General features: G+C 44.8%; 1 protein-coding gene across 2 annotated transcripts in view; it reads left to right on the top strand.

The window, feature by feature from the left end:
- The window catches only part of LOC138293679 (N-acyl-aromatic-L-amino acid amidohydrolase (carboxylate-forming)-like), a 79,446-nt gene extending 58,909 nt beyond the window's left edge, over nt 1-20,537 (top strand). For both annotated transcript variants that reach the window (XM_069232985.1, XM_069232984.1), the window contains exons 4-7: nt 7,383-7,473; nt 8,351-8,458; nt 15,753-15,862; nt 18,021-20,537. In XM_069232985.1, the coding sequence (XP_069089086.1) occupies nt 7,383-7,473; nt 8,351-8,458; nt 15,753-15,862; nt 18,021-18,218 (507 nt within the window). In that variant the 3' untranslated portion in view covers nt 18,219-20,537. The remainder of the gene's footprint in view (nt 1-7,382; nt 7,474-8,350; nt 8,459-15,752; nt 15,863-18,020) is intronic.
- The last annotated feature ends 432 nt before the right edge of the window (nt 20,538-20,969 follow it).

Raw genomic sequence — 20,969 nt, 5'->3', positions numbered from 1 at the left:
CACTGGTGGCGCCCAGTGCGACAATCCTTTTTGGGATGGGGGCAAAATAAGGCCAGCAGGGAGGACAGTGGAAAACACAGGGTTTGCAGGGGCCTGGGCAGCACAACAGAAATATTCAGGGGAGGCACCGGACAGACAGAGGGAGGAATAAAGCAAAAGTGGTGGGGCAGGGCAGCACATGGGGAGCAGTGGGTCAGGGCCATACACAGTGGCTGCAGGAGACTGGGCCGCAGGGAGAAGGCCAAGGGTAGACGTGGGGCAGCATGAGCAATGATGCGTGAAGATGCTGGAGGTGTACGTATGCCAACACGGCCACCATCATATGCCAATGCACCCACCATCACACATCTACATAGGCAACATCATACACCAGAACACAGCACAGCCACCATCATATGCCAATTTACCCACCATCAGACATCTACATAGGCAACATCATACATCAGCACACAGCACAGCCACCATCATATGCCAATTTACCCACCATCAGACATCTACATAGGCAACATCATACATCAGCACACAGCACAGCCACCGTCATAAATCCACACACCCACCATTATACGCAAACACATCAACTATTATACATCCAGACAAATATCACACTTCAACAAACCTGCTATTAAACCTATCATAAAATGCCAGTACATCCACCTTCAAACGTATTTTCACCCACCATCATATGGCTATCCAACCTCCACCATACAACCATGACCCAACATCATATACAGAAGAATATTCCTACCATTACATTTCTGCACAACCGCCAATACACAACAAAACACACCCATCAGACATTCACACACCTATATTTATACACCCACTTCCACCAACATTCTTCCATACACCCATCAAAAGGTCTTACCTGCCACAACCACCACGCCCACACCACTGTATTGTAATGATATGTGTGTTTTGACCACTGACTCCACGTTGCGCTTAGCTTAGCAGCATACCGTCACATTAGTGACCACCAGCTTAATTTTGCCTATTGGCTTTATTTTAGCATTAGCCACTGCCACGTTAAAAGCTGCAAGTAGTTTTCCACATTGTACAATGTGCACATATTTTTATTCTTTGTGTTTTTCCCCTCCAAGGGCTTAGCCTGATAAGAATGTACTCAGACGGCAGGGAACAGACTTGTTTTGGATTGTGGCCACGTCCCGATGTGTTATTTTCAAAGTAGGACTATAGCAATCAGCATTTTTTGAATAATAAACTTCTGCAGGAGAGGGAATTTCTAGAATTTTCCTCTCTTGTTTGTTCCAAGTAAAAGAGGCCTAGACCAGATGGACCGGGGACAGAGAGTGTTTGCAGATCTCAGGCACATCCAGGACACTGGGGTGTGCCATCTTTCCCGTGAGGATAATTGATCTCTCTCTCCTCGATCGATTCTGGGATCTGGCGATCTGATGCTGAATAGGAGGGAGATGAAGCAGTGATGCCCTTTTCTCCTGGTGATGCATATTTTTTTAGTTCATTATTTGCTTTACATTATAATATAGATACATATATTTGATGTGTATATTGCAGTGGAGAATCATTTCATCATCTCATCTCATTTCATCATCGCCCCGCACCTCCAGACCGTCATCAACTCTTCTTTTTCTTCTGCTACCTTCCCCGAATGCTGGAAACACGCCGAAGTCAACGCCCTACTAAAGAAACCTACGGCTGACCCGAGCGACCTGAAAAACTTCCGCCCCATCTCCCTTCTGCCTTTCCCAGCCAAAGTAATAGAGAAGACCGTCAACAAACAGCTGACCACCTTCCTGGAAGACAACCACCTGCTCGACCCCTCACAGACCGGATTCCGAACCAACCACAGCACTGAAACTGCCCTCATCTCAGTCACAGACGACATCAGAACCCTGATGGACTACGGTGAAACAGTCGCCCTCATTCTTCTCGACCTCTCGGCTGCCTTTGACACCGTCTGTCACCGCACCCTAATCACCCGCCTCCGCTCCACCGGGATCCAAGACCAGGCCCTGGACTGGATCGCCTCCTTCCTCGTAAACCGCTCCCAAAGAGTCTACCTCCCTCCGTTTCGCTCAGAACCCACTGAGATCATCTGCGGCGTACCTCAAGGCTCATCACTCAGCCCGACACTCTTCAATGTCTACATGAGCCCCCTCGCTAACATCGTACGCAAGCACGACATCATCATCACCTCCTACGCCGACGACACCCAACTTATACTCTCCCTCACCAAGGACCCCGCCAGCGCCAAGACCAACCTACAAGAGGGTATGAAGGACGTCGCAGATTGGATGAGGCTCAGCCGCCTAAAGCTGAACTCTGAAAAAACTGAAGTCCTCATCCTCGGCAACACCCCGTCCGCCTGGGACGACTCCTGGTGGCCCACGGCCCTCGGCACCGCACCGACCCCCGCAGACCACGCCCACAACCTCGGCTTCATCTTGGACCCCCTTCTCACCATGACCAAGCAAGTCAACGCCGTGTCCTCCGCCTGCTTCCTCACCCTCCGCATGCTCCGCAAGATCTTCCGCTGGATCCCCGCCGACACCAGAAAAACCGTGACCCACGCCCTCGTCACGAGCCGCCTGGACTACGGCAACACCCTCTACGCTGGGACCACCGCCAAACTCCAAAATCGCCTGCAACGCATTCAAAACGCCTCAGCCCGCCTCATCCTCGACGTACCCCGCAACAGCCACATCTCCGCACACCTGAGACACCTGCATTGGCTCCAAGTCAGCAAAAGGATCACCTTCCGACTTCTCACCCACGCACACAAAGCCCTCCACGACAAGGGACCGGAATACCTCAACAGACGGCTCAACTTCTATGTCCCCACCCGCCCCCTCCGCTCCTCTGGCCTCGCACTCGCCGCCGTCCCTCGCATCCGACGCTCCACGGCAGGTGGGAGATCTTTCTCCTTCCTGGCGGCCAAGACCTGGAACTCCCTCCCCACCAGCCTCAGGACCACCCAGGACCACTCCGCTTTCCGGAGACTCCTAAAGACCTGGCTGTTCGAACAGCGATAACCACCCCCTTTGTCCCTAGCGCCTTGAGACCCGCACGGGTGAGTAGCGCGCTTTATAAATGCTAATGATTTGATTTGATTTGTACATTCTTTCCTTTCATTGCTGTGACCATTTTTAAACGTGTGCTTTCAACATGCTAATCTCCTTTTAGGAACCTTGTGTAGTGAAATAATAAATGTTTTCTTTGGACTATGAAGCGCATACCAGAGATTTTTGTCAGTGCATGAGTGTTTCAGCTTGGTCATTAGTGAATCAAAACATGTATGTACAAAAACCAACAGCAGACCCAACACACCCCAACTACAACCATCATACATGCTCACATCCGATATCATACATCCACAATCAGAAGCCAATGCACCAAACCTCATGCACCATACAACCATTTATCGATACTGTAACATGTCACTCCAAGGACCATCACGCACCCTTCTATAAACATGTAGAGAGAATCAACGATTCTCACAAACACATCTCAATGTAAGCTTTTTCAAGTTATATCAATGATGGGAGTTAAATTAACCTGAAGGGCTTCAGACGCGAGGGGAAGATTTGAAAAAACAAAAAATACCTGAAAAGAAAACAAAGTTGATAGTGAAGTAAGGTTGGTGTATATATAGTATTTGGTAAATCACACAACTCTTCAAACAACAAGTAACACACTACACAATACAAAAAGTCAATAAATCGTCAACATTTGTAAATTCTCTGCTATGTAAAAACAGTTCACAGAGAGAAGGAGAGGCATGATGGCTGGTTCAAAGCACTAGATATGATCACAGAAGCATGAAAAAAATCGCATGACAAATGAACTTAGCAATTCCCGAAATTGTCATAATTATGCTAGCACAAAGGCGATAGTTACCTCTGGTATTACCTGAAGAAGCATGCAAAGTGATGTGTTGAAACAAATCAGTTTGTGATTGTATAAAAACAATATTTGATTCTGTAACTAGGGACTGATTTAGAGTTTGGGGTTACTCTGTCACAAATGTGACGGATATCCCGTCCACCGTATTACAATCCCGTTATACCCTTCGGGAATTCTAATACAGCAGACGGGATATCCGTCATGTGTGTGACTGAGTAACCCGTCCACCAAACTCCAAAATCAGGCTCTAAGTTATTACCTTCATGTGGTGGAGCATGGGTAAATGGTGGCTGCCTGGATCTATGCCAGTCATGTGTTGACACATGGCGGTGTGTGTTGCTGTGTTATGGTTGTTGTGCACTTTTGTGTGTGTTTGGGTGTGTTGACATATAATTGGTGGCAGTGTGGCCATTTTGTGTTGTATTTTGCTTAGTGTGGGAGAATGAATGTAGGTGTGTGGTTGTATAGTAGGAGTGTGTGGTAGTAGACTGGTGCTTCTATACACATATATTGGTGCCTCTGCGGTTATTGACGATGTTGAGCTGATGGCTATGTAAGTGTGGTTGTGCTGAGATAAGATGTTGGGTGGATGGTGGTTTAGAAAACTGGAGTGACTGTGTGAAGAATGTGATGATGCCAGGGTTCTGGTGATGGTAGGGTTTTTGACGCGTCATTTCCAGAGTCTGCGAATTTCATAGAAGTTATGAACTTTGGAATTTGAGAGTTTCATGATATTTCTAACAAAGGGTGAAACATCAAGACTGTGGTTGAGTTCAGACAGTTGTCGTGTCACAGGTAGGTGGCCTGTGGCCAACCCCGCAAATTGCAAAACCCACCATAAGTCATGCACCCCACTGTTGTGTATCCACATGGAACGGCAGCAATAAACAAGACACACTCAGAAACAGTTAGTTGCTCCACACACTGGGGAAAACCTCCCCTGCCTATTTATTAGCTAAACAATCAAACCATTAAACAATTAAGACACTAATTACCGCCGTCACGGACTCAACCATCAGGAGGGGGAATTAACACCATTCCCCTTCCTTAGTTCCTCGATGGAAGAGCCCTCTAAATACAACACCCCACCATGTTCAGTACACCCCTGACACGATTTCTGAATTTCTTTCCGGAACAGGGACCAGAAATGGGTTTTTAGACCATCTAGCACTAAGGACATAACCAATATTTGAGACAAATAACCCGGTGGGTTGAGAATTACTTGAGTGCGATGTGTTCTATGTAACAATCAGTCCCGTGAGATTTCAAAGCGGTCACTAGTGAAAGCCCAAAACCCACTTTCCTCATACAGGGACACATTCACATACACTAGAAAACCAGGAATATATTATCAAGAATAATTAATATCAAAATGCTAGACAAGTCTACACAATATGAATAGTAACTACTGTAAAAATAAACAAGACAGTGGCAATGATACTTGTTAGGAAGCAGAGAAAAGACAATATTGTAACATTATGCTGGTATCATACAGCTTACCTACATCAATATTCCCAGCCTCTCCCTGCTCTCGGCTACCTGAGCTAAACTTAGCACCAGAAGAGGCCTCCTTCGAGTTTCAGCAAGGCAAGATGACTTACCCCTTCTGTTTGCACCTCAGTCTCGAGTCCCCAGGATGAAATTCCTCCCTCTCTAATAACGCTCTGATCTAGTTTACATATATTCTGTCTGAACGCTGTGAACACTTTCAAAATAAACAAGTAGTAGTAAAGACCTTTTAACTTTTCACTTACTTACATTCTGGGAAGCCTTGATTATTGTTTAAAGCCAATAAGTTAGAAGCTAAGATATCAATTTCTACAAAAACGTACTCATTATTTAAAATAATCGCTGGAACTAACACACAGAAAACACATGAATATATTCAAGCAAACTGAAGTATCATGTTGCACTGAATAAGAACATTAATGAATATGCAATTATGTTTGAACCATTTACCTAAGTAATCAAACATAAAATTCAATAAGGGGATAAGTAAAAAAACAATATATACGTTGATTACAGCACCCCAATGCTGAGAACACATGAAAAAACAAAAGGCTGTCTAATAAGGGCAAAACATTGTGAATTGCACCCCATAACTGGTGAATTTCACAAACAAAGCTCTGCAGAGTGGTTTGGAGTTTGTCATTGTGATGACATTTCTCAGAGACCCTGTGAAATAAAGGAATTTGTACTACAGGATTTAGTATTTAGTACAGTAACGTAGCTGAACATTATATATATATATATATATATATGTGTGTGTGTATGTGTGTGTGCACAGAACAGGTAATATATATAGGTAAGAGCCAGTAGTACAGCAGAAATATTTTTGCAATATACTTTTAAAGTTAAGTTAGAGTGACGTAGAACAAGCTTGAAACTAAAGCATTCCACAAGCTCACGCTAGTTACGCTGGTCAGTGTGTCCCGTACTATTTCCATCTAAGGGTCCAACGCAGGGTCTAGCTTCCTGGTGCATTGCTTTACATGAAAATAGTTCATTTATTATCCAGGCAATGTACAATTTTCCAAATTCTTTCAACAAGAACCAGCCTAACATCTTGTGATCTTCTGTCAAATGCTCAAATTCACAATCCTAACCCTGACTGCCCAGTTCTGAACTGCACTATAGAAGCTTGGAAAAGACGACTCTATTTGTCATTACATGAAATGTGCACTTTGCAAGAGGGAAGTAGCTTCAATGACCACAGCTGTTTAATTACCAAAAGATATTGCAGTGAAAGAGAACATGTAGGGCTGCGTCGAGGTCCCTTTTTCTGCATAGTCTAGGCACAACAGGTATCTGTGCACTTTTTTTGGCGTCTTGAGCAGATACATTAACTTAAAATGTCTCCGAGTTAATGCATGTTTTTCTGACAAAAGACATATTCTGCTTCTCTTCATGGACAAAAACGTTACTAGAAATCTGCAAAAACTTTCTCCAACTTTTTTTGAATTTCCTCCACCACAATAGTCCCAGTGATTTATTTTAAAAATGCTACGTTGATATAGGCCAGTAGTTAAAAAGATGTTTTAAATCCAGCATAGGAGTTTTCACTACTAAGGTAATTTATGAGTATTTACCTCCTTTCAGTGTCACTTCAAATCCCTCAGCTACATCTTTTCCTCAGGTGCAATACACCTGTTCCCTCGCTGTGCTAATACCCCTGAGAAAAAAGATGCTAATGATACTTGCACAGAATGTAAGGATCCTTTTCCAACTTTGAGTGCTAAAGGTGACCTATACATATTAGTTGAAACAAAATATGGAATCAATCCTTGTCCACCTGTGTCTTATTATGGGAGGGATTAAAAATAATCCCTACAATTAAAGGTTGTCGGAGCAGGATTGTGATCCCTGGGATTGTCATGAATGGCCCAATCTCCTAGAAAGCCAGGATCTTGGCCATCGCTGACGGCTGAGGTATCACCCTTTTTTAGATGTCTTAAGGTTCCTGCTCTGTCACTGATCTCTTTAATTATCTTTTCCATTAGACCAATTATATGCAAAAGTGTCCCATCTATGTGTACAAGAAGGGGGATGAAGAATCGTACACCATCGACTCCATCTGCAAGAACGGCGTGGGTGAGTCTGGCTCAAAGCAGTCCTGCAATCGCGTGACTGGGCCCTAAACTGCGTGCATGACTCAATGGATGATGTGCGGGTGTATGACGTTGTGAGGTAAATTCCCTGATGAAGCCCTTGTTCAAGGACGAAACGCGTTGGCTGACCTGGATGTTCAGTATGTGAAGAATAAAGTGTTGTGAATACTCATGTCTATGTCTAGTCATGTGCTTATGAACTAAATGGAAGAATCTCTTTACCCATCTGGATGGACTTTAATATGATTACATTATCTTTCTGTCCTTAGTATGGATTCTATTCTGATGCCCCAGTGAATGTTTGGAGAGTGCTCCCTATTCTGTTTTTATTGAGTAAGGAGGACCACCTCACACAGAATGCAAGCTATCTGTGACTCTGAGTGGTGGGTGCTGGAATAGAATGTCTTCTCACACTGGCTATGAGGTAGTATATGTGGGTATGTTATGTGCCCAATACAACAGGGATGGTTATCTCAAAGAGAAAATGGATTAACTGGGTCTGTGATAGATGTCTGGTGATGTTAGGAAGGTCACTTCACAGAGAAAAGGTTTTGTGTGGATGTTCCCATGCTTCAAGAGACGTTAACTCATACTGGTTGCAAGTTGATAACTTGTGTGTGATGTCTCCTACACTGCGAGAGACATTATCTGATATGGTTACAAATTGATATGGTATGTGATGTCTCTTTTACTGTGAGACATGCTGTCTCACACTCAGTACAAGTTTACATGCTCTCTGAGGAATGCCTGGTGGTGCATGAGAAGTTACCTCAAGTGGATTTTAAGGTATTTTGTGTTGTGGGTGAGGTCTCTCAGGGTATCAGTCTTTCACCTCATACTTTCCAATCTTCTCTCCCCAGCGATGGAGGTTGGGCCGCAGCCACAGGGTGTTGTCAGAGCAGATTGTCTTGCACAAATGAGAGCTCTCGTCAGACATGGGCTGGATTTCATCGAAAAATTCAACCAAGGTTTGAAACTGTAAATACAGATAAACGCTTGCTTTTCATCTGGGTACAGACTAGCTCTGTGTGACTCTGGGACTTAAAATTGTTACTTTGCATCTTGCTTGAGAGAGCACCAACCATGTTCTGGAGATCCAAGAAGAGCAATGCACTCTCCTGCCTCTCACAGCCTCCACTAATGGCCACATACTCAAGGATATGTGCACCAGTGCTAAAAGCAGGGAATAAGATAAGAGAAAAAAACAGGGTCACTGAACTGCACCACTGTGACTCGTTGATTCTGCTTGGTACTGAGGTCTACAAGACATAGTGGGTTTCAGAGATCTCTTGAGAAACTGTAGACAACAGCCCTTCATTTAACTTTACCAGTGAATGGATATACCTTTGTGATATCTCTGTGTAACCAACTCCCTGTACTTTTATATATCACTTCTTATTCCTGAAACTAAAAACTAAATATAGCATAAACCAATATATTAAATATATGTGCATACGCACCACTCTCTACCAATAAGATAACTACTTCACAGTTTTTAAATCAGGAGTCATTATATCATGGCCACTATACGAGAATCACAACATCAGGAATACCATTAGTTCACAACTTTGCAGATGTTTGTAATTTTGTTTTTTAATACATATTACAGAGTCACAGTAGACACCCTGTAGTTATGGTTAGGATTCCCACAGATAGAAATTCCTCTGATTTTTGCTTGCTAATAATTTTGCCACCATTTGACGAACCTCCACGAAACTTTGTAGACCTATCCTTTTCCACATTGACTGATGATGCAAAGATTTGTGATGATTAGTTAAGGTGGCGCAAAGAAAAAAGGTAGGGTTCCAAAACACATTTAAACCTGGATACTTAGGGGCATATTTTTAAGGGGTTTGCACCGTTGTTGCGTCACTTTTTGTGATGCTCTGGTGGAACAAACCTCTTTACCATATCTACGAGCCCACACTGTTACTTTGGAAGTTGCTGCGTTGCCTTACTCTGTGCCAGAGTCGTTCATAGGCATTGCAATGGGTTTGCTGATGCAACTACCATGGATTTTGACACATCCTCAGATTTAGAAGACCCTATAAACCTTGGGATGCACCAAAACCTTACGCCTCCCGAGGTGAGGCGTAATTAGGAGAAATATTCTTATTTCTCCTTTTGTTTCCTCTTTCTACATGTGCTGTCTTCTGCAGCACACATAGAAACAGGAAGACACCTCTCAGGATTGGCCTCTTCCCGGACAAAAACAATCCTGCCAACAACACAGCCACCCTTGAACCACGGTGCCAGGGTGCCTGCATTGGCGCTAGGATGCCAAACTGGCACCAGTGCAGGGGAAAGGGCAGAACGGCACTGTATTGCACAGATACAGTGCATTCTTCCCTGTTCACTTTGGCGTAGGGCAGCGCATCAAGGTGACTTGCTATGCTGCCCTACGCCAAATCCCCGTAAATCTGGGTATAAGTACATAGGTGCGCCAATGATATGGTGCCAGCCACATTCATGTTCGCCCACCAGTGGCCTCGGAAGTTCTCATCCCTGTCAGATGGATAAGCCACACACCAAACTACTTTATTTAGGAGGAGTCTTTTCCTTGCAGTTCATTTTTAGAAACCTGCCTCCAGCTGCAGAGATAGTTCTGCAAGATGTTTGCCAAGAGACCCAAACTGCGCATGTCATAAATGGAACGAGTCAGTCAGTGGGCAATGCACAATAGCCCTGAAGTTATTTTTAGGAAGGAGTGATTTTTATTGTAACTAGGTTATGAAGCTGGTACTCGAGGTGGGTGCCTAGAAGGGTGGGAATCCAATGTAAAGTGAAAAAGCCCATTTATAATGTATGGAAAACTTTTTTATTCCTGCTGAGGTATTGTAGTGCTTTTCTCTTATCTAGTTTCTAAGCACTAACATAACACACCAGAAATGCACTTCTGAGGTCAAAGAAGACTTTTATTGTTGTTAATTCTTCCCCAACCCCAATTTTTATGTATGACGAATTAGTAGCTTTCAAGTCCGCGTTAATCAAACAAAATATATCAGTTTGCAATATACACAGCAGGTTATATTTATAAGATATTGAATGCAAAGCAAAACAAATACTTCACCGTGTGGGAAACTATTTACAGCTTCATCTTTCTAAGGTCTGCAAGCTGATGACCCCCTGTCAGCCGCGAGAAAGAGATTCATCTACCCACACGGGATTGCTGGCAGCTGGCGCCAAGCTCCAGCACGAGGTCCGGCAGATTCGAATCTGAATCTCTGCAGCCTGTTACATTTGTTACAACGGTGTGCCCCCTCCTCTCAGACCTGGGAAACTGAGCAAGCCTTTTGGAGACTGGCCAGGTCTCCAAGACTACTCCTGTTCCCAAGCTCAAGCGAAGAAAAACAACACCCATGTACCCTCTCTTATCAGGTCTAGTCTACTGTGAGAAAAACATCTTGGTTCTCTTGTGCAAAAACACAGCTTGGAAAAATACAGCTTGGATTCTCAACTGCAATGTCTAACTCCACGTTAAAGGCAATAGGCAGCTAACCTAAATATCAAATGCAATGTCATGTTAAAGGCAATAGGCAGCTAACCTAAATATCAAATGCAATGTCTAGTGTCATGTCAAAGCCAATAGGCAGCTGAGCTGAATACAAAATGCAATGTATGATATCATGTCAAAGCCCATAGGCAGCTGAGCTGAATATAAAATGCAATGTATAATATCATGTCAAAGCCAATAGGCCGCTGAGCTGAATATAAAATGTAATATATGATATCATGTCAAAGCCAATAGGCAGCGGAGCTGAATACAAAATGTAATATATGATATCATGTCAAAGCCAATAGGCAACGGAGCTGAATACAAAATGTAATATATGATATCATGTCAAAGCCAATAGGCAGAATATCTAATAGCATGTCAAAGTCAATAGGCAGCTAAACTGAATACATCATGTCAAAGCCAATAGGAATGCAATGTCAAAGCCAATAGGCGGCTAGACTGGATACAGCATGTCAAAGCCAATAGGCAGAATACAGAATGTAATGGCTAATGCAATGTCAAAGCCCATAGGCGGCTCAACTGAATACAGAAAGTAATGGCTAATGCCATGTCAAAGCCAATAGGCAGAATACAGAATGTAATGACTAATGCAATGTCAAAGCCCATAGGCGGCTAAACTGAACAAAACATACAATGTGAACATTGAGCAACTAATATGCGCAGTGGTGAAACACAAAGTCATTGGTCAAAACAAAACTTATCAAATGGCAGTACAGGTATGACGTCTGTAGTCACCTGTAATAAGATGTTACAGTAGAGTTGTGACATCATAATCCCAGCCGGAGCCAGCAGCTAACCTGAAAGGCAGATCACACAGCGTCCTTGCAGCTGCAGGTGAAACAACAAAAACTAAGATCAGTCAAAGTCAGCAGAGGAGAGATCCATAGCAGCATGTTTACTTTGTCCTCATTGCTCCTTAGAGGGAAGGATCTCTCAGTATGTTACTACTCATTCTGAACTACAACTCTTTCTAAACTTCCATGGACATAAAAAGAGTCATCTGAGGTCATGAGTGAGAATGCTCTTATTAACATTGCTTTACTAGCGAGGATGCAGCTTAGAGTTCTATGGCACCCAGATAGGCACTCACGGTGGAGATGTCAGAAGGCGAATCAACCTTCTAATTAGATGAATTTGATTTATTTTATACCCTTGGACATCCTGGCGCTAACACTTACCAATTCCCTGACCTGAAGCCGTGGGGGGATTGAGGGCTACAAAGGAAGAGAAAACAGCCAGGATTTCAGATCTTTCCAAAGGCTCGTCATATTGGATTGACATCCTCTGTACTTAGGCAGTCCATTCCTAAGTTGGGAGGTGGAGTGAACAAAGCTCCTTCCACCCCAAGAGACTTACTTTCAATATGAATTGGATCTCATGTTATGCTGTTCGGATGATCTGTATGGCCAAGCTACTATCCAGCTGTCGGACTGGTCCGGGCTTTCCTAATATAGACTTGCAAGTCCAGACTAGGCCCGGGCATAATTTAACTACGCTGGAGTAATCGGAGTAATTTTGGTAATCATGTTTCTTACAGACACCAGAACCTGCCATCAAGAGGGATTTACACGTCATTCCTCAGTCTATACCCATGCATAGGCTGTCGCCCTCTTATTGTCAGTGTTGGTTTCCTCTGCTTCTAAATCCCTTCACATCAGAACATCAACACTGCAGGCTGCCTTCTTTCTGCACCTTGTCCTGGAGCAGAGGAGGACTCTCCTAGGCCTAAGTACTTGAACTTTGATCTGAGGAGAGAGTATTTCTCCACAGCAGAGGTTCTGGATGCTTGGCAGTGCCCCAGCGGCCGCTCAGCCCCGCGTGCACTGGGCGAGAGTCCTTACCATGGTGTGATTTGCACCAGGAGGAAACAACTGGAACAATGCCCCTCCCTGGCATGGTCCACTCAGAACCTGGTGCCACTTAGGACAGTGCCCGTCTTCCACTCACGCCCCAGCCCTACCTTCACAAGTGCACGTCACAGATGCAGTGTGCCGGTACAGAAGTTAGGCAGCGCTGTATACCGAATAGCCAATGTGGAGCTTCCTGATGGTGGGAAGTAGCCAGCAAAACACCACAGAAAGACACCGAAGGAGTAAACACTGGATCACCAACCATTGGCCCGGGAAAGAAAGGTCCCAGAGGAGGAGAACTGTCAGAATGCAGATGATGCTGGCACTGCTCTTGTGCTTCTCTATTCCCCTCGCTCTTCTTACAACTCATCACTCTATGCACCGTTCCATTCTTTTCTCCGCTGTCTGTTGCTGACTCCACTCTATTCTCCCTTACCTCTCTATTCCTCCCTTGCGACAAAATCTCTGGCAAAATCTCCATCTAAATGTATCCCAAACTCTCTTTTTCACTTACCCACCTCTTTTTCCTACAGTTTGATGGCTTCTTGTAAGAAATTAGATTATTAATTAGGGTGGGTGACTCCCCACCTCCAGGAAATATCACAACTCTTATTAAAGTAAGCCCTGGAAGTCACTTAATGAGCCTGGGCTGAACACCCGGGTATCTGTAGGACAGAGTAGAAAGGTCCAACGTCGGGCAAAGTGTAAAGTATTGATGAAGTACCAAAACAGTAACAAAGCCAACACCCTAACCAACAAAAATCAAAACTGAATTAGAAAAATAGCGTTAAAAGCAACAAACAAAACAACATCAAAACAATCTGATATGAGGAACCGGACACATGAAGTTTTAAGTAGAAACAGCATCAAAAAGGACAAAGGGTCAATGATACTCACTGGTCGCAGTAGATTGGACCTACCTGCGGTTTGAGGCTGACCGTGAAGGAGAGCAGGTCAGATACACCAACCAGGTACACCCTGGTCATAGATGTTACCCACTGACTTGAGTCTTTTAAGTCCAAATCCATCACAGGAGTAAAGCCTCACAGGAGAGGCACATAGACACTCACAGGCTGTCAGGCAGAGGACAACAGCAGGGTATAGCCCAGGTCCAATTGCCACTTGTCAGTTGCAGGAAAGGTCTCTTGTGGCTTGTAGTATCCATGTAGCCTGAACATGAGGTCAGGCTTATGACCCTTGAAATCCATCTCTTTGTCCTTGGAACAAGAGATAGCAGGTCCAGTCCTTCAGAGAGCAGGCCACTCCTCTTCGGTTCTTTCTCAAGTCCAGGAGTTTTCTGAAGTGCCTGGAAATGCAACATTTATGACTCGCAAGGGCTGTAGGACGTGAAAGACTCCTGGGCACACCCTAACCCATGGGGTAAAAGTTCCCCTTGCTACCCCTATCTACTTAGCGCATTTTCAAGATGGATAAAGTTTTCGGCCACACTTAACTTGGATTCTGAGGGCTGAGGATGTGTGTGTGGAGTGCACTATAGTATTCCTAGAGTCCCCCCAAATCTACCACTTAACTCCAGTTTGTGGCAACCACCTTTTCCCTCCACCCCCCACAACCCCCACAATAAACATGGACAGAAGTCTAGTAGGGCAAAATCAGGGTTTTCCAGCAACCATACAAAAAATTTGTCTTGGCAGTCTGTTTCCTTCCTTTCAAGTGCCCCACAAGTGCTATATATAAACCCCAGCAGACCTGTCATGCAGGATTTGATACCACAGTAGGAATCAACACTCTAATGCCCAAAAGGTTGCCCACAGCTCCAACCCTGCATATTCTGTGAGGTTCAGCGGAGTCACCTCCGCCTATCCAGGTGAACCTGTAAATCATAGTGACGTATTGTGTAGCACCCGCGAGGAATTTAACCTCAATCACACTTATTCAAATGCTCATCACTGGCTGGGAGAAGTGGAAGAGAAAATGCAAATGAACCCCCAAAAACTTCAGGCACAGAAAAGGTAATTTTCTAAAAGTTAGTTTTCCTTAATATTTATTAAAAATCTGACTTCACGAATTGAATTGGATTTTCAACAACTCTTAAAAATAGTTATTTTGTATCTAGTCCCATTCCTGAGATACAGATTTAGAATTTTAATTTGTATTCTGCTTTTCTACATAGGACAGCTAGGCCTGCGACAGTGAAAACAAGTTTTGGATGCTAGTCACTTTAAGGACACTTTCAAGTTGAATTTCTACACCTCCTATGTTTAAATACCATGCATCGTGCTTTGTGGGCTACAAGGCCCACACAGGGGTGACATTATTATTTACAAAGGAAGTTGCAACATGTCACAAGGGTTTATTTTGACAGATCAAATTGCAGTTTTTACACTGCTACAGTTTGGCTACATAGGGCTGGCTTCAGCTGTGTTTGCATTGTCACCGTCGTCAATGGGACAATAGGTGCTGCAGTCCACTGGTGGCCTTTAACGTCCAAGCCCTAGCTACACTTTGTACCCTACTCCAGTCAACTTATTGGCAAGTTAAATATGCAGATTATGAATATTCCCCTTAAACCATGCTTAGAGGGAGAGTACAGGCACTTTACTCCTATTTAGCAGGGGTAAAATGCAGAGCTCCAAAGCCAGCAAAGAATGCAGAAATATAGGGTCCAGAAAAAGGTGAAAAATCTGGGGTGATAACGTATAAAAAAGGATTTCCTAAACTCTTGTCTTGTTTTTCTCCAACCATCTTGCGCTCCCATTTACTCCCTCCCGCTCTTCTCCCATCTCCATTTTCTGTTCTCTTTCTATAGCATCTCACTCTCCTAGTTCTTTGCTATCTCCCAGTCTTTACCACTCCCTCTCCTGCGCGGTCTTCATCCCCCCACCTTTCCAACTACCATTTAATAAGTCTCTTTTGCTCTGATCCCTTTTCCAGGCTCAGCCTTCCCAGCCTTTGACATTGAAGCACACACGCTCATCAGCCGTGAGGACTACCCTCGAAACGCAGATGGAGAGATGTCAGGAATCATCCACCCCAAGCTGCAGGTCAGTCTGAAGTATCTCTACCTATATTGTCGCTCAGTGGGAACTAATATGGAGCTTGGACAACTGGGTGCTGTTACCCGCAAATCATTGTTTTAGGTCTGTTAGTCCAAATGGTTCACAGATGGAGATAGGACTGTGCTCCAAGAAGGCATCAGTGTTGGAATATGCAGTCTCTGATGTCATGGCGACAGTGGTAAACCTGCACGTCTGGTGAGAGTTCTCTGGTTACGAAAGCCAGGCTTGGGCGCATATGGTCAGAGCATCAGGCATACCCATCAGGTTTATCGAACAGGTGAAGCTCTTAAAGGCATTGGTTTCCACACTCAAGGAACACTAATGCAGATTGTGATGAACTGCTTACACACTGGTCTGCTCCACAAAATAAGCGATGGTACAGTCACCAGATGTATGGGAATCATCGCGTTCAAGCTAGTTTGGTAGGCAGCATTTTAAGAAAAGCACACTAAGGGCCTCATTCCAACCGAGGCGGGCGGCGGTCGCCACCCGCCTGGCTGGAACCGCCAGATGGCTGCCGCGCGGTCAAAAGACCGCGGAGGCCATTCTGGCTTTCCCGCTGGGCCGGCGGGCGCCCCCCAAAGGAGCGCCCGCCGGCCCAGCGGGAAAGACCCTGCAACGAGGAAGCCGGCTCCGAATGGAGCCGGCGGAGTTGCAGGGGTGCGACGGGTGCAGTGGCACCCGTCGCGATTTTCACTGTCTGCAAAGCAGACAGTGAAAATCTTTATGGGGCCCTGTTAGGGGGCCCCACGACACCCGTTCCCGCCATCCGGTTTCTGGCGGTGAAAACCGCCAGAAACAGGCTGGCGGGAAGGGGGTCGGAATCCCCATGGCGGGAAAACCGGCGGGAAACCGCCGGTTCCCCTTTTCTGACCGCGGCTTTACCGCCGCGGTCAGAATGGCCCTGGAAGCACCGCCAGCCTGTTGGCGGTGCTTCCGTGGTCCCCGGCCATGGCGGTCATGGACCGCCAGGGTCGGAATGACCCCCTAAGTCTGCCCAGTAGGTACAGGTTTTCAGTTAATTATCCAAATGGTAGTGGTTCATCCCGGAGTAGCTAAGCCTTGACGTTTCTTGAGATTCACAAATTAGGCTGCAAACTTGGCCTCAGATCCGTGTGCCAGCAAACTTTCTTCCTCAGCCCTAGAGTACACGGCTGACCTGTAGAAATAAAGTTCTGTCCCTAGTACAATCAATTTATCTTAGCAGACAGAGCTAGGTCAAACTGGAAAAGTGAACTGACATTCTGTCTCACAGTGACAACCTGTATCTAAATTGAGATAGTTTGTGCCAGGCCACCTAGACATCTGAATCTCGCGCACCACTACAACATTTAAAGGAGCCAACTAGATCCCAGAGGACTTCTCTTGCGATGCAGTCCAGCTGCAAAGTATCAGTGCAGCCCATAACATGAATAATATTCTATAGTGATGGCCAACATTATAGATTACTTTATTGGGACACACATCCCACCCAGACTGTATTTAGGGCTGTAGCTCATATTTCTTAGCTGAAGTGTAGGGGTGAAAGTCTTGAATGCAGCAACCCTCTGCATTGCAGCTCCTGATTTAACCACTTGTGAACACCCACTTATTTTTCTTCCTCATGGAACTCGATTCAAAAGTCCCGTCAGGTGCTCTTGAAAGTTTCTGGGTGCTCTGCAAAGTTTCTGGGATATATCACTCCCCATAAGTGCTCTCTCTTTTGGAGAAAGGGCTCCACCCAAAGGGGAACTTGTCTTTACCACAGGCAACTATCATTTCCATGTGCAGACCCATGACACGACTGACAGGTCGTAGGGTACGTTCTGCTTTCAGACATTTACAAAAATGCAATGCAAAACGTCTCCCTGTAGCCTCTAGCTGCCCTAAATAAATTAGTGAGGTAAGGCAGGGTAATGTTTATAGCTTCTTTGAAACAGGAAATAAGTCACCTACTCGGTGCCTGGATACCCTCACAGGGGATAAGCTTTTCGCTCTACAAATCCATGTTACATTACATTACCTACTGAAACTGGTGTATGATGTCACTTCCTGTTACGCACTGATGCAGTGGCTGTATTCCTTGCAAAACCAATTCTAACTCTCTTTGAGCTGATCTTAAGATTTGTGAAGAAATAACCTCCTCATTATGTTTGGTTTCCAGGATAAGGATTTCCTCCCTCTGAACCCCGGAGACCCCATTTTCCAGACCTTGGATGGGAACGAGGTGGTCTACGAAGGCGACTCAACCATCTACCCTGCCTTCATCAATGAGGCCGCATACTACGAGAAGAAAATCGCCTTCGCCAAAATGGAGAAGAAAGTGTTTTCTATCCCTGATATTCAACTAAAGTTGGACTAATCTGGGAGACACTGCAGAGGGGAGACCCCTGCTGCCCTTCGGAACACACCGCTCAGGGTTGCAATACATATGGACTATTGGGGTACAGACAAAACTAAGAGAACTGGACCACAACCACAGTAACAAACAGCTGCTAATAGGCACATAAAGGGGGTCTGTGAGAAGGAATACAGGAGATCTACAATACAGTTACCAAAAGCTTCCACCTAAGGGCAGAATGAGAAAAGGGGGTGGCCAAGCAAGAGAAAGACTGAGTTCAAAGCTTACTGTCATGCAGGATGCTTCTTGTGTGGGCAGGTGTCCTTAACAGGTTTGCCGCTATTTGGGGAACTGATAGGGACCTTGAATACTCCCCGACCGACCATATAATAAACCACTAGGTGGGAAAGCGGACAGACAGCAGTGCAGTCTGGGAAGATGGGGTACAGGTGGCAGGGGAGTCACAATAAAGGAAGAAGAGGAGGGTAAAAGAGGGGTGTCTATATCCCTCAGAGAAAGAAGGACTTGGAGACACAAGAAAGAGAATGCACACACAAAATGAAAGGTGCATGGAAAATAATGGAGACAGGAAAGAGCTTGAAGCAGAAGGAAAAGTAAAGGAGAGGAGAGATGTGGGAATTGAAGGAGAGAATAGGTGGCCACCTAGATCGAGGGATATAGTTTGAAAACAGGAAAGAAAGGAGCAGGAACTTTACTAAGTGGAATATCTGAGAAGCATGGATGAGGTGACCAGAGCCAGGGTAGGGAGACCAGACAACAAAAGTATTCTGCTGTGACTTCATTGGCAAGAGGGAGAAGAACATGAACAGAGGAAGAGATAAATTGAGGGAAAGTGCCAAAGTGCATCAAGGACGGAGTGGAATGGAAGCAAGAAACAAAGCAACAGTAAACAGAAGGCTAGATGAGGAGCACATGGACAGCTACCATCAGGTACTGTCTCAGCATCTTCCAGCCATCCACTTACAAAGCAACCAGGATGAGTAACAAGAAGTGAGATCTGCCCTAAATTAAAGGCTCTCTCATTGAGTATTCAACAAACTGCAGTTATCTATGCAAAACTCTAGTGAGATGAAGCCCTTCTCGCACCTCAAGATTTCATGAGGGCAACTTCCATGAAAAGCTTTCAAGACCGCTGAAAATAACACTTCTGTGCACTGTGCATGCGATGGCTATCTCTGCTGACATCACCGATCTCTGTTGGTATAACTTTACAAGGTGCTTTTTCTCCAGTTGATGCAAGAAAATTGAACAGCCCTCTTCTCAGGGATAATCATGGCAATAAACAGTAGACAGGTTAGCCAATTTAAAAATATAAAATGGCCCCAGGTCAGCCATTTTAAAATAGTTTACAGGGAGGAATGTCCACGTGTCAGCCATTTTAAAATATTATCCTGGAAGAAACAGGAAGCCTTGTTGACCAAGGCTTTTACAGCATCCATTCCTCGGGCTTCTATTAATCGGATTTATGGGTTTATGAGGGGGCATTTTAAAAGAATACTGGACATGAGGCAGCACTAGCTCTCATAATAAAAGTGCACATTCCTGCGTGCCTTACGATCTTTCGAGGCACGAAGTGAAGTACAGTTGTGTGACATGAAAATGGTGTCCTATGCACCTGGGGAAGATTTACTAACATTTGATGCAATGCGGCAAGAGAACTTCCTGTGCTGCGTCAAACGGAGAGGGTAGGAATGCGCCATATCTGCTAACACATGGCACATTCCTGTTCTCTCTCTGTGCTGATGCACTCGTGGTTGGCAAGCGCCAGTACAGACACCCTTGAAAGGGTGCCTGTGTTGCAGGCAGGATTGTTTTTGTGCAGGAAGGAACATCTCCATTCCCAAGACTACTACTGTTAGTAAATCTGGGAATGCGCCAAAAACCCTGGGTGGATGAGTGGAAACACCCACACTCCACCCATAGAATGCCTTCTCAGGGCAGAGTAGCGCAGGGCAGCAACTTGTGTTACTCCAGATTTACCATGCCACACAAGGTGGCTCTGCATGGTATAGTAAATCTCACTTAAGGGCTTGCCTTGCCCTTCCATCGCCTTGCGTGACATAAGGGCAACGCAAGCCCTCAGTAAATCAGGGCACGAGTGCACATTTAAGGCAGTGCAGCATTTAAGGGGATGTGTGCAACTTCCTCCTACTGTCTTTCCATTACCTACGCCTTATATTTAAGTTAATGACACACATCAGCCTTCCACAGTTTGATAAATGAAAAAGTGACCTTCCATATTTGAGATGACTTCATGAAAATAAGACAATCAAGTTTCAATGTATTCTGCTTTAAAATAAAGAACTGTATTTTTATTCATTTCAGGCTAAAGTGTTTCTGTTTTTGGGTCACAGAACTGATCCCTGAAAATGAATTACCAGTTGGTTTAATTCAAGATGTGCTGCTTCAAAGGCATACAATAATTTCAGTGCTGGCGCTCATTCAAACCTTGGCCCCTCTCTCTCTCTCTGTGACGGCCAGGCAGGCCATGTGATACAGCAAACAGTGATAGGAGAGGGCTCTGATTCTCATATCACTTGCTGCGCTCTTCCCATAGTACTGAGAAAAGCACAAGGGCGTGTGCTCTTTGATTTTCAGTGGGCTGGGAATTGCAAACAACTGAACGAAAAAAATCACATAAGTTAATATGCAGTAATTAATTACCTTTGGAAAGAATGACACAACATTCCGATCAAAAACCTGTTTTTGTATCCTTCAACAGTGAACCTTCACTTCCAAAATCAGAAACAT

This window comes from Pleurodeles waltl, chromosome 4_2 (genome assembly GCF_031143425.1).
Source record: "Pleurodeles waltl isolate 20211129_DDA chromosome 4_2, aPleWal1.hap1.20221129, whole genome shotgun sequence".
In the NCBI taxonomy this organism is placed as follows: domain Eukaryota; kingdom Metazoa; phylum Chordata; class Amphibia; order Caudata; family Salamandridae; genus Pleurodeles; species Pleurodeles waltl.
The sequence above is the reverse complement of the archived record's forward strand: the minus strand, read 5'-3'. Positions and strand labels throughout refer to the sequence as shown.